At 42.8% G+C, this 23,882-nt stretch overlaps 1 protein-coding gene and 1 long non-coding RNA gene across 2 annotated transcripts in view; one reads left to right on the forward strand and one right to left on the reverse strand.

The window, feature by feature from the left end:
- The window catches only part of wnt9a (wingless-type MMTV integration site family, member 9A), a 30,565-nt gene extending 18,384 nt beyond the window's left edge, over positions 1 to 12,181 (forward strand). Inside the window, exons 2-4 of the mRNA XM_080778583.1 lie at positions 2,689 to 2,948; positions 4,463 to 4,725; positions 7,009 to 12,181. Coding sequence (XP_080634709.1) covers positions 2,689 to 2,948; positions 4,463 to 4,725; positions 7,009 to 7,548 — 1,063 coding nt within the window. The 3' untranslated portion in view covers positions 7,549 to 12,181. The remainder of the gene's footprint in view (positions 1 to 2,688; positions 2,949 to 4,462; positions 4,726 to 7,008) is intronic.
- Positions 1 to 23,882, reverse strand: part of LOC308325602 — a 276,903-nt gene that overhangs the window by 97,377 nt on the left and 155,644 nt on the right. The gene's annotated exons all lie outside the window — the stretch shown is intronic.

Consider the following 23,882-nt stretch of genomic DNA (forward strand, 5'->3'; position numbering starts at 1 on the left):
TTCCAGTATAGGTCCCCATCTACAGTAAATGATAGTTTGGAACCAAATGGACCCTTATGGGTCTGTTCCATTTGTACACTCTCAGAGTTAAATTAACATTCGTTGATTTTACAATATACATACAGAGATAGAAATGCCATTAAATGGGGGCTAATGCATGTCAAACTGGGGGTCCTTGAAATTAAACCGGGGCGAGAATCACTGCTAGAGCCGTAAAACTCTTCTCTTATGGGGGGGTCAAATTTGGGGGTCCTTGACATGAACAACTTTGGGAACCACTGGTGCACACAGACATGTCCCGCACAGTGGAGGCTGCATGGGCTCAGTCTCCAGCAAATCGTGAATCCTCTTGAACATTAACCCGGGGCGGGAACTGCAGCTTTGACCCGCAAGCATGCCAGCTGAATTAATTTGAATGTTAACTTTTGGACCGTACCATGCTAGCAGCTGTACTGTGCTTCCTGAGCTGTTTATGTAGTATATCATTGCAACTCTTATTGTTTGTCTAGGAAGCTCAGCATCCTGCGCCGTGTCGGATACTTTACCAAGATATGTTTCCACTCCCTCGCTATGTGCACCCTATCAACCAGTGTTGATTTCGTCGACTAGAACTACGGCGAAAAATGTTCGTCGACTACCTTTTTGAGGGGATATGCAACCACACACCCTTTGTATGCGTGCATGTATGTATGTTTAGAGTACCAACAGGTGACAAAGTGGCGCTGTTGAGCTTCACACTGTGCACAGGTGCATGATGGGAAGCTGAGTTTTTAGCAGCCATTACGTGATTTCTGGGTGTGACAGTACAGTACAGTACAGGGACCTCCTGGGGACCCCCACACGGTAACTCTGTCATTTCTCGACCGTTTCGGATGCGGGGCGGCTTGCCGGACCCTGGTCGGCTATACCTCTCTTCAATAGTTTTCATTTAGTTTCAGTTTTAGTCGACTAAAATCATAAGATTTTAGTCGACTAAATCTACAGTTGATGTAGTCGACAAAAAAATATTTTGATACCTTGATATCGTCGTAATGACTGTGAGCTTGTAGATGCAACCAAGTGTAAAACTATAGAAAAAGTGGGCACAGGTCTCCACCAGGAGGATAGGAGTGTATGTGATGTTTGGCTAAATGTTTAGGAGTAATACAAACATGTTTGTGTGTGTGTGTGTGTGTGTGTGTGTGTGTGTGTGTGTGTGTGTGTGAGAGAGATGTGGCTTGGCCTGTTGTAGCGCCACCATGAGGCTGATTTGAAAACTGTCAAGTGGCATTTCTTCCTCGGCCTAGTGGGAATGTGCGTGCACAATTTTTGGGGAATCACACTTTGGAAGCCCATCTTAGCCAATCAGGATGGAGTCTGAGAAATCTGAAAGAGGTGTTTCGTGGAATGGCTCTAGAGAGACTGTGTACCAATTTGCGTGATGTTTCGACAAAATCTGTAGGTGTACTGTCCAAAAACTTGTTTTGCACAAATCGGCCTCCTGGTGGCGCTATAACAGGCCGTTCTGGAAATCTTGGGGCAGAGGTTCATCGTTGGCATCCAGGGAGTGTGTGCGCAAAATTTGGCATCGACTGGGTTAACGGTGCTGGAGAGACGGACAGTGTGCAAAACATACTCTCTCCCCATGCCTTCCGCCTGGTGGAGACAATGACTCCATAACAAGGCACTCACACACAGTGAAACTCTAGAGAGATGCCCCCTCAGCCAGCTGGCCCTGGAACTCCGGGCACAAACAGAGCCACGAGATAGAAAACCCATTGGACTAAACCAAATTATAAAACAGCAAAGGGAAAACTATCTGACACATTGGAAAGAAGCAACACAAAAGCAGAGTAAACTAGAATGCTATCTGGCCCTAAACAGAGAATACACAGTGGCAGAATACCTGAGCACCGTGACCGACCCAAAACAAAGAAAAATCTTAACTAGGTACAGACTCAGTGAGCACAGTCTCGCGATCGAGAAAGGCCGTCATAGGCAGACCTGTATCCCGAGAGAAGACAGACTATGCACCCACTGCACACTAAACGAAGTGGAAACCGAGCTACACTTCCTAACCATCTGTCCATTGTACCAAGACATCAGAGACACATACTTCCCACAGATTACAACCACACACGGAGATTTTGAAAACATGACCAATGACAAAAAACTCCCATATCTGCTGGGCGAAGTACAACAATGTGCAAACACAGCAGCAAGATTTGTGAGTTGCTGTGATAGGAGAAGGATATCAAATGGAACACAACCACCCTAAAGACTAATCATTGTGTATATTCCTGCACTATACCTGCATCGAGTTATCATGGTACACAGAAGTTGATCTATTGAAGATTCTGACCTTCAAAGTACATCATTTTTGTTTTGATTGTATTGCTGTATTGTTGTATTGTTCTTTCTGCTTTGGCAATGTAAACGTATGTTTTCTCATGCCAATAAAGCCCTTTGAATTGAATTGACTTATACTGGATATCTTGTCCTAAAATTTTAGTCTAGTTTTTATTTGTTGACAAAAATTGTCAATATATACTATTATACTTAGTTTTAGTCATCATAGCTTAGTTTTCATTTAGTTTCCATCCATGTACTATTGGTCAGTGAAAAAAGGTAGTCGACGAACATTTTTAGTCGATGACGAAATCAACACTGGTGTGTGTGTGTGTGTGTGTTCTCTCTCCCCCACCTCAGGTTGACAGGTAATGAACCTCTGTCCATCCTGCCGCTGAGCTCTCTACCAGAGGAGAACGTGGGCAGGGCCCACTACAAGCTGTGTGACCGGCTCAAACTGGAGAAGAAGCAGCGCCGGATGTGCAGACGAGACCCGGGCGTGGCCGAGACCCTCATGGAGGCCATCAGCATGAGCGCCCTAGAATGCCAGTATCAGTTTCGCTTCGAGAGGTGGAACTGCACCTTGGAGGGGCGCCACCGAGCCAATATTCTCAAGCGAGGTGAGGGTTTAGAGTAAGAATACAATTAGGAGTAAACCGCGCTTAAAACCCATTCTGGGCGGCGGGAACCCCTTTTGGTGTTTTCAAAGCATTATGTTATACTTTAGCGGTTGAAAAATAGTGTGCCGTGCTACGAGCTTAGAGTGACGCAAAACTTTGAATGCCGGTATATATTTTGAAGGATTTAAACTCAAATCTTTGCTTCTGCAAGGTTCCTGGAACAACAAGTGGCGGTCGGTGGCCAAATATATAATTCTGGAGGTCCTTGAAATGAAAATGTTTGAGAACCAACAACATAGAAAGAAAACTGTCAGGATTTAGTTCTCAGGTCTAAATGGGTTAAGGCCTATAGTTGTGCGATGAATAGAGGAAATAGCAGATCTACAAGTTCACAACAAATCACAATGTGATGCACTGGGCTGGTAGATCAGATTTTTCTTTTGGCCTGTTGTAGCGCCACCATGAGGCCAATTTGAAAACTGTCAAGTGGCATTTCTTCCTCAGCCTAGTGGGAATATGCATGCACAGTCTCACCGCAAACAGACGCTGGGTTGAGGAGTTGTGGCGATTTGTACAAAACGGGTACAAAGCGGGCTACTCCTGAAAAGTTTAGAAGCCAATTGTAGCCAATGAGGGTGGATTATGAGAAATCAAACAAACCCTTGATCACATGACTATGGAGAGCATGTGTACCGATTTGCGTGAAATTTGGCTCAAATCTGAAGGAGTAATATTAGAAAATGTGTTTTACATATGTGCAGCCACTCCAATGCCCAGCTTTGTCCGTCCCTGGCTATGTCCCTGTGTCCCTGGCTGTGTCCCTGGCTGTGTCCCTGTGTCCCTGGCTGTGTCCGTGTGTCCCTGGCTGTGTCCCTGTGTCCCTGAGTCTCTATGTATGTTGCACCACTCACTTCAGACAGGTCTGATTTTCAGAAAACGTTTACGAACAATCGAGACAAGAGGCGATCAAGAAATGAATCTAATAATCACCGATGCTGGCACAAACATGACAGTCTAAAAGTGTATTGATACCTGCCAACCAGCGCTCTCCAGGTTAACAAAATGACACTTTTATACTAGTGACAGTACACTTATTAACCGGTTTCTTCAATATTATTTTCCGAAAGTAAAAAGGTCAATTACCTTCCGTCTGTTAGAAAAGTACTGTATTTAAAGGCCATAGTAAAATATACTTGTTCAGAATTTGTCGTCTCCCGTCTTTCCACAAAATAATAGAAAATGCTCGATAAGAACCCGGCTACGATAAGCCTGATCGATACGGTGCTCGTTATACAATTTAGGTATTTAGCAGACACTCTTACTCCAGAGCGATTTACATTAAGCAAAAACAAAAAGCCTGGAGATACATCACATACATGAAAACAATCATGAAACATGCGTAAGCAAAGAACGTATCAACACGTTATCAATACAAATGAACGCAGCTCCATCCCTATATTCCTGATGCATGGTCTCATTCTTCCTATTGCCTTCCTGTCATCCTCTCCTTCCAGGATTTAAAGAAACGGCCTTCTTGTACGCAATCTCGTCAGCGGGGCTGACCCACGCCATGGCCAAGGCATGCAGCGCCGGCCGGATGGAGCGCTGCACCTGTGACGAGGCTCCCGACCTGGAGAACCGCAAGGCCTGGCAGTGGGGCGGCTGCGGCGACAACCTCAAGTACAGCAACAAGTTTGTCAAGGACTTCCTGGGCAAACGCTCCAACAAGGACCTCCGCGCACGCGTGGACATGCACAACACAAACGTGGGCATGAAGGTGAGTCGGAACATGCTGCTGGACAAAGAATGGCTACGGAAAGTGTCGAAAAAATGGATGTACAGTACAGGAAGTGCGCTGCCCAAGGAAGTTATAGGTTCATGCTGTGCAGATCTGTTTACGTTGCTCTGCTGGGGGGGGGGGGGGGGGGGGGCATGAACATCACGTGTCATCATGTTTTGTTAGAAAGCACAAATATTCACTGGCATTTTGGCACCCTTTTCCAGAACTACTGACTTTGACATTGACACATATCGGCTTAGTCTGGCCAGATAACCACAGACTTTGATTACACCCTGCTTTATTGTTTGTTCCCTCTCACGTCATTAGACATGTCATTACCTTAAATGAATTTGAATCCATTGTTTCCTTGAGTGAACCCCACAATTAGTTTGGTTGTCAACAATAAAGTAGCCACTTAAATTAACTGTTCAATAATATAAGAGCTCTGAGTTTAATTCGTTTCACATTGATCAAAGCTCATTTGGCGGGTTCACATATGAACAAAGATGCTCATTGAATAGTCTAAATGTGGGAAATAAGTGATAATACAACTGTATGTTCAATGTTCAACACACACACACACACCGTTCCTATTAAACTGATAAACAGCAGTAAGTGCTAGTGAATTGTGCACCTTATCTGGTTAAACAGGGATACGCTATCATAGGGCTTTTCTAACGATGGAGTTTAATCATTGCCGTGTTGGTGATTGCCTTTTTTCACATTCAACGGCTAAAGATACTGTTAAAATGACCAATGTGGAATTTAATGTGACCACAATAGAATAACAATGATAGAGTTTTATGGTGCATTCCAATTGCAGTAGAGAGTCGTCTATACCAAATGCTGCGGTTATTAAACAAATACGATATGTTTTAAATCACCCCATGAAAGCTTCATAAAACCCAAGTCTGAATAATTTAAATTAACTGCTAAATTTGGTAAAGATCTTGAATGTACTTATTAATCAATATTTCGTTTCCCCCTCTCAAATTAGAGCAGTAATTGCTTTCAGTCGTGCTTTGGCAAAGCTGAGCATTTGTTTGTGGTGAGGGAACAATTTAGCCATTTTTCATCTTGGAAGTGATTTTAATAGTAAAAACAAAGAGAATAGTCATAAACTGTCAAGCCAAAGCAAACTCAATATCTGGAGTCTAACATTTACTTGGATATTTTCAAAATGAATTATAGCAGAAGCACACTTCCCAAATACCAGACAGAGTCTCTCCCATAAGACTATAGGCTCTTCCTTTTAAACTTGGCTCTCAATTATCCATTCTCTCTTTTCTTTTTCTTCATTTGCGATAAAAGATTTACAGCACTGTTTTTGTTCTCTTTTTTCATCTTATTTGCACATGTAGTGAGGTGTACCACATTTGGGGTAAATTCCCATACGGAGTACAAATCTTGGAATGTGCTAGGCTCTGCATCCCCGATATTTTAAAGCTGACATATCACATTTTCTTACACTGTGTGTTGAATATGCACTTCTTATCCTCCAGTCTGTTTCAAAGTGTGAGAAAATAAAAGTGAAAATACTTGTCCAAACCTCATATAGAGCTTATGCGCCATGAATTCTCTCACTGTTTTTAACGGTGCGTGACTGATGCACAAATTAACTTTGGCATACCACAAAGAGGTCATGTTATGTTATAATAACAGTCGTGGTATGTTATAATGTTATAATAAACAGAGACTCTCACAATTATTTGTGATTTTACACAATATTTTAGTTGTTAGTTGTTGCCTTTTGCTACATTGGTTGGGTTCATACTTCATAGATTGACCGTGGGTATACAGTGGGTATACTTTTTAACAGGATAAGAATAGACCTCAGTGTCTGGGCATCTTGTGTCTCCTCTTTTTTCCCCATGACTGTCTGACTCTGAATGGATCTTTTATTCAGAAGAAATACCTCTACTTACTTCTCATAATAACAGTTATTAAGTTTAATCAAAAATCTGTCATCCATGGTTATCATAACAATATCAGTATAAGATTAATTGGCTCTTTGTGTCATAGATGTACCAGTTTTATATTCAGAGTAACATGCTCTGATATTGTTGTCATCTAATGTGACGTTGATGGTTGACAACCAGCAATACGTAGAGACAGAAATGCATTTAATCATGTACAGTAATTGTGAGCATTTAAAAGAATGTGGGTAATTGTTGGCTCTCGAAAATGCTGCTTACAAAACAAATACATATTAAAAAGGTTACAATTATATGAGCCAATCCTTTATCCGCGTTGCTATAACCATATTGTGCTGTCTCACAGGTCATCAAAGCCGGGGTGGAGACCACTTGTAAATGCCACGGTGTCTCTGGCTCCTGCACGGTCCAGACATGCTGGAGGCAGCTCTTGCCCTTCCATGAGATCGGAAAGCAACTGAAGCAGCGCTACGAGACCTCCCTCAAGGTCGGCAGCTCCACCAACGAGGCCACAGGGGAGGGAGAAATCTCCACGGGCCGGAACCAGCAGCAGCAGCAACAGCAGCAGCAGCAGCAGCAACAGCAACAACAGCAGCAGCCCCAGCAGCAGCCCTCACCCGGCCCGAGCGATCAGATCCCTCGCACTATGGACCTGCTTCACATCGAGGACTCGCCGAGTTTCTGCAGACCCAGCAAATACTCGCCGGGCACCGCGGCCCGCAAGTGCTACAAGGACAAGAACTGTGACGCCATATGCTGCGGGCGAGGCCACAACACCCAGAGCAGGGAAGTGACGCGGCCGTGCCAGTGCCAGGTGCGCTGGTGCTGCTATGTGGAATGCAAGCAGTGCACGCAGAGAGAAGAGGTTTACACCTGCAAAGGATAGCCCGCCCCCCATCAGTCACCTCCCATGAACCCTTTCGTCCTATGACCATCGGAGTGGAAGATGGGGCTTTTTAGAGAGGGGTGCAGGGCGGGTAGTCTCTGGTAAAACAAAATGTTTTATCTTGGACAAACGTTTGCTTCTGCTGTCGGAAAAAGAAAAAAGAATTGCAGACAAAGCGAGAGAGCGAGCAAGTAAGACGGAGAAGCGATAAGCACTTTGAGGGATCTCTGTGGACCTGATATCCTGTGTCCCCAACCCCCCCTCCCCTCCGCCCATGCTTTGGGTTTGCAGAGGTAAACCCCCAGCCCTTCTTAAGACAACCGGGATCAACATCTCCAGCTTTTTGTTGGCAGAGTTGCCTCCGGGGAAGAGGGGCTTCCACTTCCCCCTATCCAATCGGATCAGTCCAATGAGAAAAAGGAGTCATCTTAGCAGTCTCCAGCTATAGTGAGCAGTTATTGAGCATCCGATAAAAGGACAATAAGAACAGTAGGTTGGACAAAGAAGAACGTTGTGTGTGTGTGTGTGTGTGTGTGTGTGTGTGTGTGTGTGTGTGTGTGTGTGTGTGTGTGTGTGTGTGTGTGTGTGTGTGTGAGTGACGTGTGTGTGCGCGCGCGTGTGTCTGTCGGACAGACTGTTGACAGACTTTGGAAGTGCAAATGGCGGTCAAATGACAACTTCTACGGCAATCAAGACCATATTCAAGAGACTGTTGAAAAAAAAGACGGGGTGTAAGAATTATTCTACACGCACATATTTACACTCACACACATATTGTGTGTCTGCATATGTATGTAAATAAATTAAACTTTTATTGTAATGACATTATACAAGCCACTTATCTAACTATGTTAAAACAAACCACTAACCACACAAATGTTTTGTCGTTTGTGTGCTCTCGCTCGTTTTCCTTTTAATTCATTTTGACAAGGCTCTTTGAAAAGCAGCACATTTATGTCCTTTTGTCACTCGCTGTGGATAATTTATGAATCGTTTGGGACCGCTCCTTGACAAGGAGAGAAAAGCCCAATTCTCTTTTCATATCTATATTTTGGTAATGATATGATGTGATATGAAGCCGTTCGTGTGAATACATGGACAGGAAATAGCTTTTTTTTCTCCTTTTTTTTTTGCCAGTCAGTCTCTCTAGGCTGTTCGTGGTGGCCTTCGGCAAACACAATCATTGTTCAGGGAATTGTTTTAAACCACTATAGTTATTGGACTAAGGAAAGTGCAAATGCAGACGATAGAGTGGTTACGTTACTTACACCATGACAACAGGTGGGTCCATATGTGACTTGCACAGCCATTAGAATTTGTATGTATCCGTACCATTTGCTGTGGCTCATTTGAGACTCAATCTACTAAAATATGAAATTGTACTTACTATAATACTATAACATAGAGAAAACTGTAGGGAACTGGAGGAATGTAGTCTCCAACCATTTCACATCCTCCCTTCCTCTTTAGAAAGCCACAATTTGATTGAGCCATAAAACAGTATGTACTATGTAGACATCAAGTATGCACTCTCAGTCAATAATACGCTAGTCTGACATTTACCATGACAGGTAGATGGACACTTGTGCATGATTTATACTTGGTTGCATGCTGTGTCAGTGTCACACACACACACACACACCGAAAATAGCAGATCTACGATCTCACAATGCGTCTCGCTGTGATGCGGTGAGCTTGTAGATCCCATATTTTTTGTGCACAACACCGGCATGCAACTGCGTATAAATCACCCTTTCAGCCTCAAATCGAATACATAATATATGTTACACTGTTTGAGGTCTAATCCCAAACACTACTTGGGGCATACATAACTGCAAATGTGCTGTCTTCTTAAAAAGAAAAGTCGGTGTTGCAATGCATTGACTCGATTAGCATTTACGTACAATATAGTTTTTTCACCTTTTGTCCACACAAAAGGTGAAAAACGACAAACACAAAGCAGTTTAACCACCAGCCTCCGTATTGTGGCGGACGCTTTTGCAGAGAATAGCTCACAACCTTGTCGAGCGGCTATTTCCAACGGAGGCTTTCTCCACGATAAAAACTGAAAAGACACTAGCACAGGGCCCAGAGAGACTCCACTCAACAATATGGGGTTTTAGGTGGTTAATGAACACAGACAGACAAGACACAGTAACTGCAAAGTCAATAGTGAACCGCCATCTATAACCTCCTGAGAGGGCACCTTTGTACACAGGCAAACGGCACGACGCCTCATTCTATTCCTCTGCATTCATTTCCTAAGGACATTGTATGAAATACAAAGAAATAAAGACATAGGATATTTTATGCCTTGTTTTAGATGGGTGTGAATTAACTACTGAGTGAGGGACCCAGCTTTGTATTATAGCCCCATTCACGCACTGAAGCCCCCAAAATAGTTTTCTTTCTTTTTTTATTTCCCTGAGTATTTAAATATCTGTATTTATGGATATATATACAGTGCAGTGCAGATTTTTTTCCTTCTTCTTGTAAATAGAAAAGGTTTTATTCTCCTGTGGTAAATGAGACAAGCGTGAGGCACATGTTCAAAACTCACAGGCAATTTAAAGAGGAAATTGGTAGCAATTGGAGCGTGACCCATTCTGGGGACGGTTCAGTGGTGTTCTGTTATTGATGCATTGGCTAAAAGAGAAATCATGAATACGGAGTATATTGCTGCTGTAAAACCATTTTCATTTGTAAGAGATTGTAATCATCATCACTTGAGTGCGGCTGCCAGTGCCAGTAGATGCCGTCGCATGCAAACGTCCCTTAAGAAAAAAGAAAACAAAAAAGTTTTGATCACCGTCACCGTCGGGCAGATGGTTTTGTTGTCTGCGGTTTTTTAAAAGATGACGATCATGGGATTCCTGTTTGAATTGAACCACCATCTCTGACAGGGAAATCACGCCTCAGGAAGCAAGCCTGGCATCATCGGCTATTTGTCCTGAGGGGATGAATTCCAAGCATGTTGATATGAGCAGGCATGCCAAATAAAGAATGGTCAAAACATATACATAGAACTTTGCACGCTACATGGAAACCATAATAGCTATGCTGAGAGCCGAAGCATATAAATGCCTGCTTCCCACAGCTTTCGGTGTGCGTATCCTGCACACACTCCCGGACCCAAAACTGTGGTTCGGTTGCTATTGAAATCGAGTCCGAAAATGGTAAACAGGCACAAGAGAAATACAGTGTGCACATTCAGGTGCATTTTTGTATGTTTATGTATTGTACATATAGGGCTACTCCGCTCAACGTTTTCACGACAAAGAACAGCATCACACAACAGTCGGTTCCAGATATTAATATTTACGTTTTTCTTTTTTCGTATTCTGTGTTGGGACCCATTGCTCTGCACTGTTTAGTTGTCAGTGGATCATGTACAAAATTCTATTTTGTAGGAAAAAATAAAATAAAATAAAAGAAAGATAAATTATTTTTAAATACTATATTATGAGCATGTGTTCAGTGTAAATAGCGTCAAAGTCTAAACTGATTTTATATCCTGTATTTTTTACTCTGTATGGGTGTTTGTTCCTTTTGAGGTGGAGGCTTCAAGAAGCATTGTATACTTTTTTTTTTGTTTTTGTTTTTCATATAGATATCTCAAACATTTGTAGTAATGTAAGCACAAAACAAATCCTAACACATTTTGAAACTCCCGTTTCTTATTGGCACTTATATGGAAAAAAGTATACAAAAACCAAATCATAACCATCAATATTATTGTATTTATGTTGCATTTTGATCATTTTAGTGTAATCTAGTTCTCTTTTGAGGACGGTGGGGTCTTCTAATGTCTTCTCCTCCCCCCTGGAATGCTAAATGACAATGAACTGAGAGATCAGAGGTTGTCATATTCTGAATAGTTTTATTTTTTATTTTTATGCTCAACATTTCTTTCGAGTCATCATCATCATACCTTTATTTCATCAACCAGTCAATGTGACATTATAGGTTATATAATACACTCACCTAGAGCAGTGGTTCCCAAAGTGGGGTCCGGGGACCCCCAGGGGTCCTTGAGGGAGTTCCAGGGGGTCCCCAGCTAAATGATAGTTTGGAACCAAATGTAACTTTGAGAGTGTACAAATGGAACCAAACACTCTCAGAGTTACATTAACATTGATTTTACAATATAAATTGGGGGTCGCAGAGATAGAAATGCCATTAAATGGGGGTCCGTATAGACTAATGCATGTCAAACTGGGGGTCCTTGAACTTAAACGGGTTGAGAATCACTGCTAGAGCCGTAAAGATCTTCTCTTAATGGGGGTAACTGGCAATTTGGGGGTCCTTGACGTGAACAAGTTTGGGAACCACTGCCCGATAGGCATCATGTTACATGTACATTTTTGTTAGGATTTGTCCTGTGCTTGTCAAATATACACAGCAACCATGTATTGCCTTTTGTGATGATACTACACCAACAAAGCTTTGTCCGTGTTCACTTATTCATGTCTTATGGGAACCCTAAATTATTTTTTTCCTCTACCTCATGTGTATAGCTTGTAGGTATAAACAGATCACAAATGACTGGTAAGAATGTATTTAAGTTATTTAACTTCTTTGTATAACAAAGGCGAAAAACAAATCTGAAATAATAAATGAATTTTTAAATTATTCCACGTGGTGGTTCGCGTTGTTTGTTTTGATCCTTGCAGCAACAATGGACTCTCTTCATCAAGCACCCAATGATTATTTGAAGCCAAATAATGAAGGAGTACGTTTTCATGACAAGATCAATGCTTTCGTTTCTCCTTTGTTCGTATCCTGTGTTCCATGCAGTGGTGGACAAAGTACTCAACCTAGTACTGGAGTACTTGCTTTATATTAAGTGAATTTTCAAAAGAATATACTCAAGTGTACTACTCAAATAATTGCACTTTGATCATTTAATACAGTCCACCACCAAGTCACACCCGTCCCGTTTGTTGGCTACTCTTCAAAAGAGAGATTGATTTACATTTTTATTGAGATAATACATGCACGTGAAAATATACAGTACATGAACATAATATGCTCATAAATACTCCTAATTGCACGAGCATATGAACGGCTGAAAACATCAAAGGGGTACATCCAGTATTTAAGATACTTTGATCCAATGGGTGTTCTATGCTCCCGATTGACATTTATATATACAAAGTAAACTTAAGAAGCAAACTGACTCTCTGCACTGACATTTGAGCTAAATGGCCTGTATGTAGATATTAATTAATTCTGTGATCTCAGCTCACCAGGTAAAAATAACAAAAAAAAAGAGAACTCAGCTTTTCATGTGCTGCTCTTTCGGTTCATAGGGGAAAGCACCCAACAAGTTCAGTTCTTAAGGGGATTTTCAGTTGCCCTGGCAACAAATGGAACCATAAACGAATCGGCCCACACACACGTATGCTTAAAAAACTGAACTGTAAAGGTCTTTTGGGCGTGGGAAGTTAGTCCAGATACATTCATATTAACTAGACCCATACACCTCTGTCAGCATCTAGGTATGACGGCTGAAAATAACATACCCTCCCTGCTGGAGGAATGATGTCACCGTTATGTCTGCTAGGCTATGTATTCAGATGTCATCGCTGCAGATAGGTGTTTACTAGAATACGATATGCACCCCTGCTGGAGTTTAACACTTATCACTGAAGCCCACCCTTTATTTGCTATGACATTGTACATTGATTTAGTGTAAACTGATGATCAGGACCTATTATGCTACACATTATACTCGCGATGGTGTCTCCTTACAGCTGTCAAACACGGTTACTATGAAACTCATTAGTAGCGGATCTGGACATAAACACATTTTTGTGTGTTTTGTGTTTAAGTTTTGGACATTTTGCACCAGAACTGATACAATCTCCCCTGTTGGAACTACTATTATTTCAACAAGCCCTTCTCCCTCGCCAGATGTGTAAGGAATTAAGGGAATTTTCTTTCTCAACATCCGTGCAAATATCACATGGCCTCCTCATCACAGAAACTCCGAAGCCGGCTAATCCAGGGGAGAGTGGCCTTTTGATCCCTGCCTGGCAACGAGAGCTCCACATTATGTGAAAACAAAACACAATTAACGCCTGTATCATAGCAAAACCTGCAGGAATGTTGATTTAACTCTGCAAGTGTAAAAATGGAATCAAAACACAGTGGATTTCACAGTGATATCAGTTCTAATACCTAAAACATCACTGTAAAACCCGTGGTATCCCCGACACGTGTACCTAAATTACACCCTGCTATAGTGTGAGCTATTCCTCCCCTGGGTCCTATACTTGCCTTGCCCTAAGAACAGCGTGGCCCGATGCTTAATTTATAACGGAAATAGGAGATCTATACGCGCACATGGATCCGCTATTTCCGGGCACTGCGACACCATCGCACAACAAAGTATAAATCAGGCTTAAGTATTCCTTTGCTTTTCTCCATTCCTCAAAACTTCCTGCGCTGTGCCAGGCTCTAATACGAGCCGTAACTTTGTGGTGTGCTGTAATCCGGCAACGTTTTGACAGCTGTTACCATGAAGGAAGTGGGTGCAACTAAAGCACAGGGCAAAAAAATAAAGAAAATCAAATGAGCTTTTGCCCCCACTCTGCGTTCTCACTCCCTTGGACTGCTTGGACACAAATGTCTCAGGCAGAAGTGGAGAAAGCAGATAGTGAGATAACTCTCACTGAAACCTGGAGCAGCAGCCCCCCCCCCCCCCCCCCCCCATTGTACAGGATGTGTCCATATTGCTTAGTCTGCATGGAGGTTTTGCTGAGGAGTGGTGGGTTGTGGTCCAGTCGCATTGGATGTAGAGTTGAGGGCATGACATGCATGCATAGTCGCAGATGTAGAGCCAATGGGACCAGAAACTAAAACGGGACAAACTGACCTTGTCACTTGCCATTTCAACCCTCAAGAAAGAAAGGCAGAAAGAAAGAAAGAGTAATAGAGTAATTGAACTGAACTAATACTGCCCTTCAGCGCTATGAAGCAGGCAAACACCTGGGAGCATCACCAGAACATCAGGTTCAAGTGTTATAGCTACCAAAAGACGAGCTAATCGTTGTTGAAACATATGTGCCCAGCCTTATGAAAACACCTTAGCTCATGGCACAGGTCTGCGGAGCTCTCTGATTTATGATTTAGTTTTTTCAGCTCTTAAGGAAAAAGCTAGTTCCTTTTTGGAAAGTGTGATAGGGGTCTGAAGGGTTCTGCATTTACCTCCCTCGCCCTCTTCCTGTGCCCTGCCCAGGAGCATGCCCTGTTTATAAATGTTTCAGATTGTTGTTAAGTACCTGTCATGGTTCCCACTTGTCCCCTCATGCCTGGAAAAACATGTGAGCTCAGAATTTCTCAAAACAGGAGCAAAATAATAAATAACAAAAATACAGCGTGTTCAGGAAAAACACTTATGTAGTATCTGGCCATCTGCTATAAAGACATGCTGATCACCTTGAATCACGATGTATGCAGGTGTGTGCGATAGCAACCCGCAAATCACTCTTCTTATACGGTCAGCTAAGATAATTAAATGCTTGTTTGTATAGACGCTCATGTATTTCACTTCACATTCTCACAGGTCCGGGCAATGTCTATTAAATAAACTCCGCCGTTAACATTATCGGTTATTAGCCATGCTGGTTAAATACTTAAGCACAAGGCAGAGCATTTAGGTGTAATATATCTTGAATATGTTTTGTGATACCACTCGGGATGTGCACTGTAAAAACTATCAGCATTTTCATTTGGAAGTCAGCAGCCTCTATTGGAGGTCTCTGTCATTTTGTTCTTCTTTTTTTTTCTTCTTCCATGACTAGGGAGAAACCTCACCATGTCTGAGGTCTCCCTACAAGATACGATGGATAATGATGATAACTGGCTCAGGAGGTTTTCAACACTTGCTCACAATCATAAAAATGTCAGCCTCACATGACAAAGCTCATTTATCATAAAATCCTCGTCTTCCATAAGCTGCACTCCCCACAAAATCCAAAAAAGGATGATTAAACACTGGACATAAATTCTGCAATATTCGGATGGGCCTAAGTCAACAAATCTTCTTTTTCAGGAAAAATAGAATAATAAATAAACAAACGATTCTATAAATAATAATGGGAGCATGTGTTTCTTTCATTGGTGAACATACTTGCGGAGTGAGGAAAGCCCTGGAGATCCCATAGCGGGGGTTTCTAGGGGGATGGGATAAACATAGATCTGTTAGACGCCTGGGCTTTTTTGGCAGGGCCATTGTGCTCGCAATTGCTGAGCACTTGCCAGGAGAGGTGCAGGGTTAGCAACATTTTATTCTGGAGGAAATTCCTTCTATTACTCCATTATTCATCAGATTCTCTAAGGGGACGGATGCTCTAACTGCTCTAACAGAAACCCACTTGGAATAAAAACGGTTCATCATTGAAGATATCCTAGACATGGGAGCTATCTGATGTATAACCCACTAGGATATGGGATAGACATGTCCCCCCTCAGTCCATCAATTTGCCTGGACAGTAAGTACTTTCGAAGGTCATATTGAATGGAAATTCAATACCAAAAAGTATAAAGTACATTGCAGGAAGGACAACAACGGCCTGACGGTTTGCTTATTGTGAGAGAGGAACTTCATTGGAGCAGCCAGGTCAACACCTGTGTTGTGCATCAGGCCAGGGGGATGGATGAAAGATTGACTTGTCTGACAAATTGTATAGGCTTATTTTCTCACAAAAATGCCTTGAGGGTGCCTTGCTTCGCACAAGAAATTCGGGAACATTTCAATGCCACAGACAACATAGGATGCAAAGTTTATATCGCTTGTGCAATAGAGTTCGATTCGGGGGGGGGGAATCCATGCCTCTGCTTGTTGATATCACCCACAATTTATTTTTTGTATCACCGGCAGCTGGAGATATGTTTTATACCATGCTTCTGGTCAGACTGAATGAAATACATGCTTTTCCGTTTGGGAAATGTAGACCGACAGTCCGACACTGTCTCAGGTATACTGTACTGTATATTTGATATTTATGTTTGATAATAATATCTCAATTTGACCTAATTTAAAATGTATGTTTGGTATGGTCTCCCATTTTCACTATTTGTTGTCGCCATTGCGCTGCACAGATCTGCTCTATGGATTCTACAGTGTACAACCACTCTCAAGGTTGTGTCGGCTTGTGTGTGTGTGTGTGTGTGTGTGTGTGTGTGTGTGTGTGTGTGTGTGTGTGTGTGTGTGTGTATACAGAGATATGGTGGATGTGTGGATGTACTGCAGTGCCAGGGGACACAATGACAGCATGATGAAAGTGCGGGGGTTCAGAGAGACGCTGCCGTCCATGCCAGCTCATGCTACGACCGTAGCAGTAAAGATTCCCCAGCTGTCCTGTGGATTAGCCTGTGTGCTTATGTGATTAGGATACATGGCACCGCGGCTCGAGCAGGCGCCTCTGACCCGGGGAATGCGGGGATGAGAGGGGAATGGATGGAAGGAGAAGGGATATGGGTGGGTGGTGGTGATGCTGCTACATGGGAGTTGCCAGGGACTTGAACTGAGAAATGCACGGTAAAAGTAAAATCCTTCGCTTTTCTGACCTGAGATCAGATTCTAAAAATGTCTTCTACATCCTGACAGTTTTCTGAAAAAGCTGTCTATGTCAGTCGTTCTTCGATTTTTCAAAAATAGCAGACCTACAAGCTCGTAGTGCGCCACTCGGTGCTATTTTTAAATTGCTAAAGCATAACGTAATGCTAACACCAAAAGGGGTTCCCGCCCAAAATGGGTTAACTACCCCGTATTGTGCTGAATATAAGATGACTCTGATTATAAGACGATCCCCATTTTTCAAGACTCATTTTGTAGAAAATGGCTACTCTCTCCTGATTGGCTGGAATTTTGTCACCTACCTGAAAATGTATTTTCTGTTTATTAAAGAGCTGGAGAGACGGGGAGACCTCTGTTACTGAACAAACACTCTATATAGCAATGATTACTAGCAGAATAGTGATTTAACCTTTAATCTAAAAACATTTTGTTTTAACCAAAAAATGCATGCATAAAGTGAATGGCAGATCGAGTGGCAAAGTGAGTTTTTCAGTTTGGATGTACCAAGTCATGTATTCTCATTTATCTGAGATAATGGAAAAACGAGATCATATTGAGAGTGACCGAAGGGACATGATTCATAAATTACAATCCAAAGAGGGAACAAGATATAAGACATACCAAGACATCAACCCAGATATATCTGTTCACCCACTCTATACCAGCACCATTGAGGACTATTTGAGGATAACCTTTACACGGTTTCGGTTGTCCGCTCATAGACTGCGTGTGGAAATGGGAAGATGGAGCCGCATACCACCTGAACAGCGGTTTTGCCAATGTGAGACTGGTATACAAAACGAACAGCACATACTGGTTTGTCCCCTCACACAAGATATCAGAGAGAAATATGGACATGAGGGTATTGATTTGAGCTCACTCTTTGTGGGCACTAACAGAGAGACTTTGCATATGCTACATGCCTGCCTGTCACTTGTGGAGCAATAGAAAGCTCCTGTTGTAAAGGGTTTCTGTGTATTGTATATTTTAATGTATTGTACCTTTTTAAAGTTTTTGATTCATGGGTTTTTTATTATTGTTTGGACCCAATGTTTTATACATTTGTGTCAATAAAGTAACTAACTAACTAACTAACTAACTATGAGCTGTCAAGGCCAGAAAGTAGTGTTTTGCCACTCAGTAGGCGTTCCCGCATAACTTCCGGGTAAGATTGATGTCACGCGCATACCCTCTATTGTGAGATTGTAGATCTCCCCCTGAATAGGGACATTTCAGTTCATGTGTTTATTTTTTGGGGCATGCCATTACTGTCCAAAAATTACAAATCTACAAGTTCCAAAATAGCAGATCAACAACGCACCCTACATAAGTAATATGAGGCTATGAATGTATGGAAAAACTCAACTCATAAAAAAGCGCACAGTAAGCACATACGATCACGTCACTGTGTCTGCATACAGGTGAGAAGGGTACATTTCTCAAATCGTACGCGTGTACTCATTGGCACAAATGATCACAAAGGTTATTGATCTCCGCTTGAACGACACATGTGAAATCGCTGGGCAGCATGGAAAAGCTTTTTTCCAACTTGGGGGAAACATTGACGTTATATAGCAGGAAGAACTCATGGCTTTTCCTCCTGCATCCTCTTATGAAAATGTGTTCATGTTGGCTTGGGAGAGCTCGAAATGACTGACATATGGAATGACAAACAATGTGACAGCATGGTGTGTGTGTGTGTGTGTGTGTGTGTGTGTGTGTGTGTGTGTGTTGCCCTCCAATCCAGAGCTCTGCACAGCTGCACATAGCCCAGTTCCACTCTACCAGACACTGTGGCATGGATTCAACAGTGACGCTGACCTCATGGGTCACAACATGCTCTGCTAGCTTGAAGGGAGTTGGTGCGGCCATTGCAAGTAGCCCATAAAATGCAGCACGAAACAGGCTCATTTTGCAAGGCATGCACAGAGCACTCTGACTAAAGGTCCCTGCTCCCCACACAACAGGGGGTGATATTTCCATGCGGTTAATTCACCCCGAAAATATCATTTTGTCTGTCGAGAGTACATTCATATGATGAAGTGATGTCATTCTTATTGGGAACAAGGTCGATTGTTTCGGAGCTTCCGCACCGTGAATAAAGGCATCAAACCTACAGCATATATTAATGAGGCCTCAACTATATGGTAGTATAATAGTTACGATATTCACATATTCGCCGGTGAGTATTACGCGTTTTCATAATCATTAAGGCCCATTTGTCATACCCCTGGTGTTTAATGAGGCCTCAACTATATAGTTTTGAATTGATATTCACACTTGCCGGTGAGTATTAAGCGTTTTCATAATCATTAAGGCCTATTTGTCATGCCCCTGGTGTTTAAAAGGTCTTTAACGCTTACTTTATACTCCATACAGCGCATTGCGGAAACTTCTGGAAGTATAAATCAGGCTTTACTTGCGCCTTCTACTCCGTTAAATTGATTCCACATTCTGTGTGGCCACATGCAGCTATATATGGTGAGTGAGCATTAAATATGAAACGCGTTAAACACGAACACTAGGTTTGTGGTGGCCGGCCGAGCAGAGCTCCATCTGTTGTAATCCCCACACATGCAAAGATATAGTCTGCAGCCCTTGTTAAGATTCCCACCCTCGTCGGGGTTTTGTGAGCGCTGTTTACCAACCAAATTGAATCCCGGGGGGATAGGGGGGGGGGGTCTTGTTGAACAGAGGGGGTACTTGAGGATCTGTCGCCATGATCTCAACAAGTGTGGCTCGCTGATTCAATGGGAGCCTCAGAGAGAAGTATAGTAGAAGGAGACAAGGATGGAGGGGGCGGATCTCCATTTTGTGTGAATTTGGTCATTTGCTGGCTGAGGTCAGCCCTTTAAGATTAGAGGGGAGGGTGTGTGTGTGTGTGTGTGTGTGTGTGTGTGTGTGTGTGTGTGTGTGTGTGTGTGTGTGCCGGGGCGGGCGAAGTAAAATTGTTAATCCATTGAATTTGCTGGAGTTAACACATTGGCCTGTGTCCAAGGGAGACTTAAGTCACAATTGGAGGAGAGTAGATCTACGTTGAGAGGGGATGGTGGGAAAGTTGAAATGCCTCTTTTCTTTGACCAAAAAAAAGGGGGAATTTGAACATCACTCCGAGTAGGAAATCGAATCATATTGCTCTGCGGTAGGTTTCACCCTGAAAACAACCCACTGTTGTTCTTCATTTATAGTTTAATAATGGCTAATCAATTTCTTTGTCAGATCAATTTCTTTGTCAAATTTGTTAATCAAATTTGTTCAATTTCAATTCTACTATTCTGAAATAGTCCATTTTCCTCCAGGGATTAATATATCTTAAAATACAACTTAAAAATGCACTTTAAGTGACTTGCCTGATTTATGAAGCATCACCATAACCAAGCCCCAGATCGAATCTCTATAAATATTTCCCATCAACCATCATAGCCCTCAGAGAAGTATTTTTCCATTGCTATATAAACATTACAAACATTGCCATCATCATATGTATTAATAGTGTGGCAATGAACAATTTCATTTTGACGACTCTGGAACAAGGGGTGCATTGTGTCAGACGTGATGACCTGTAGCTGGATTCACAGATTCTTGGGACAAGTTTAAACAGGACAACAAAACGAGAGGACAAAGAAACATTCCTTGTGTCAATGATTCTTGTGGGGTTTCTTTTTTTTGTTGTTTTTCTTCTACTCCATGTTTTCAATTACGTTAGCAGAGCTGTTGAGAGAGAGGAGCGAGATCACTGTGGAGAGGGAAAACGGCAGCGACGTGGCTTTGACAGCTATTTATGGAGTTGCTGTAGTGTAGCGGCCTCGCAGGAATGGTCCAACAACTTGACTTATTGAATTATGGAGAAGCTGTCGACAGGTTGAGCAACTGTCTTCCCCCCCCCATCTGTGTGTTCCCATACGTTCACTAATACTCATCGGCGTCGTCGCTGCTCTGTGGCTGTCAGTTTGGGGCTCCATTCCTCGGCTGCATCCACCCTGGCAGAGTGCAATCAGTGCACCTTGCATTCTCTGATCACAATGACACCGGGACATCATTTGTCCTCCTGCTCAAAGCTAAGACTCGCACTACAAAGAACAAGCTGGACGCTACGCACGCACGCACACGCACACGCACACGCACACACACACACACACACACACACACACACACACACACACACACACACACACACACACACACACACACACACACACACACACACACACACACACACACACACACACACACACACACACACACACACACACACACAGGGGGCGGCGGTGGCTCATGGGTAGAGTGCCTGGATGGGAACCGCAAGGTTGCCAGTTCAAACCCGGGCTCCCCCAGAGTTACTGTCGAAGTGTCCTTGAGCAAGACACTGAACCCCTAATTGCTCCCGATGTGCTAGTTGGTGCCTTGCATGGTTTCCGCTGCCATCGGTGTATGAATGGGTGAATGTAATGCACAATCTATGTAAAGCGCCTTGGATAAAGGCGCTATATAAATGCACCATTTACCATTTACCATTTACCACACACACACACACGTGCGTGTGCACAATGCATGCATGCACATGTGCGCGCACGCACACATACAATTAGAATTCAGACTCTCTGCCAGTCAAGGCCAATTAGCAACTTGAATTTGTTAAAAAACGACACGCCCTAAAAAATAATGCACATGAACGAAACAAAGATTCAATGAATTTCAGTGTCAGACACGCCATGTTATTGTTTCAGATTTTTTTGTCGGTTTTGAAGGCTGTATGCATGCAACTGCAAGTGGATGATATATAGTAGGCGCTGAAGTATTTCATCTAAAAGGGGACTAAAAATGAACACACAAAGTGAAAGCAGGTATTGCACGGTTGCGATGACTTGACTTCCATTGTGTGCCTCATGAGCATCTAGGTCTGGCCATAATGCAACGATGAAGTCAGTGGTGGCGAGAACCACGCACATGGATTCAATCCAGAAACACTGTAACCTTACTGTACCAGTCAAAGAATGTGGACATGCTTAACCGCAGCCAAGATGGGAATGCACCCGCCAAGATGGCAAATAATGTGCGAAGGCTAGGGGACCTGGCACCTCTTCGGCTTTTGTCCTACAAGCCCCCCCCCCCCCCCCCCCCCCTCCCCCAGCTGGTTGAAGGTGAGACTACACATGCCGGGGCCCCCGCAGAGCGCGGGGCCCGGGGAAAAGTGTGCCCCTTGCAGGGCAGGAGGGGGAAAGGTGTGGCAATGAGATGTTCATGTTGTCGCCACTAACCAAGCGTATCCGGCGGCGGGCGGGGGCCGTTCAGATTAATGTGCAGCAGGTGTTGGGTGTCTAGACCTCGCGGAGAGAGAAAGTGAGGAGTGCACTCACTGAGTAATTGAAAGTGCAGGTGCATCTTGGGATACTGCCAGCATGTGGGGCTGCTGCACAGTGGAAATCGTCAGTATTAATTTAACACTGGGAGTGTAAAAGATTGACCCAAATGGACCCGAAAGTGAAATGAACACTGATGATTTTACAGTGTAATGTTTTTTGGGGGTTTTTTTTTAGCTACATGACATCTCACTTTTGGGGCTCAGGCTATTACATAAAATGGCCCCGGTGAAAAACAACATGCGATGAGGAATGCCAGATTCGCTTGTAAAACATCTCATGACGATTAAGGACTTCTGTTTCTTTAACGTTGCAGCAGGCTATTAATGTTTCATGAGTTCACTTTTTTTTCCCTTGCTTGCTGAAGTGATATAAAATGACTTGGCGCCGAGTCTGGAATAGAACCCTCACCAAATTTGTCCGTTTAATGAAAAAAACTTGTTGGGTTTGGCTTCCTCTATTGACACAAGGGAGGTGGAAGCCAAGGTATACAATCAAATGTTCTTGAAAAAGGAAGTCTTCGGAACACAGATGGAATAATGTCACCCAATATTCATTGCTATAGTGATCAGGTTTTGTTGTGACATTCTGTAATGACTGCAACGAGGGATGTGTTTGTTATTCATTGATTGAATTACATTACAATGTATAATGTGTGCATATAGTTTCTATAATCTCTGACATAGCCTAATAATTATAATCCTAATATGCATAATCATAATAATAATGCATTTATTGGCATTTGTCAGAGTTTGATAAACTCACTACACAAGTGATGTTTAGATAATCATAAGAAAATAATGCACACATGTACAGTACACATGTATAAGAGGGATTTAACATGTAGTTAGCATGCTTTGCAATTGGTCAATAAGTGAGCATAAAATTGTTGATTTGTGTTCAATTCACTGTCGCTGTAATTGTGACGCCTGTTCTATTCACTGACCTGTACGGCCACTCCTGGCTTGAGGCCCTCGCCGGCTATCAGTCTCCCGGGCTAAGAGGATAATGTGTTAGCTGATATCTCAGCTCAGTGTGGTGCTGAAATGGGAAAAGGGGGAGTTTGGAGGAGGTAATGATGGACCACTTTGGTTTCTCCTGAGAAAGAGGAATTCCGGCTGCAATCTGGGAGGGTCTAGACCAACGGCTGGATTTATACTTTGTCGCGTGACGGAGTCGCGCAAACCAATATAGCAGATCTACAAGCCAACAACGTGCGGCGTCCGCAACACTTAGTGAGCTTTTAGATTGTCTAGTTGTGGTTGCGCAATGAATGCATAGCGTTTGTGTGACACAGCCACATACAGTAGACCTATACGTCTCTGTGTTTATTTCAAGCCGCATGCAGCTAACGACTTTGTAATTGAAAGATTACAATAATTGATTGA

Source organism: Protomyctophum bolini, assembly GCF_963924005.1.
Source record: "Protomyctophum bolini genome assembly, chromosome: 12".
In the NCBI taxonomy this organism is placed as follows: Eukaryota; Metazoa; Chordata; class Actinopteri; order Myctophiformes; family Myctophidae; genus Protomyctophum; species Protomyctophum bolini.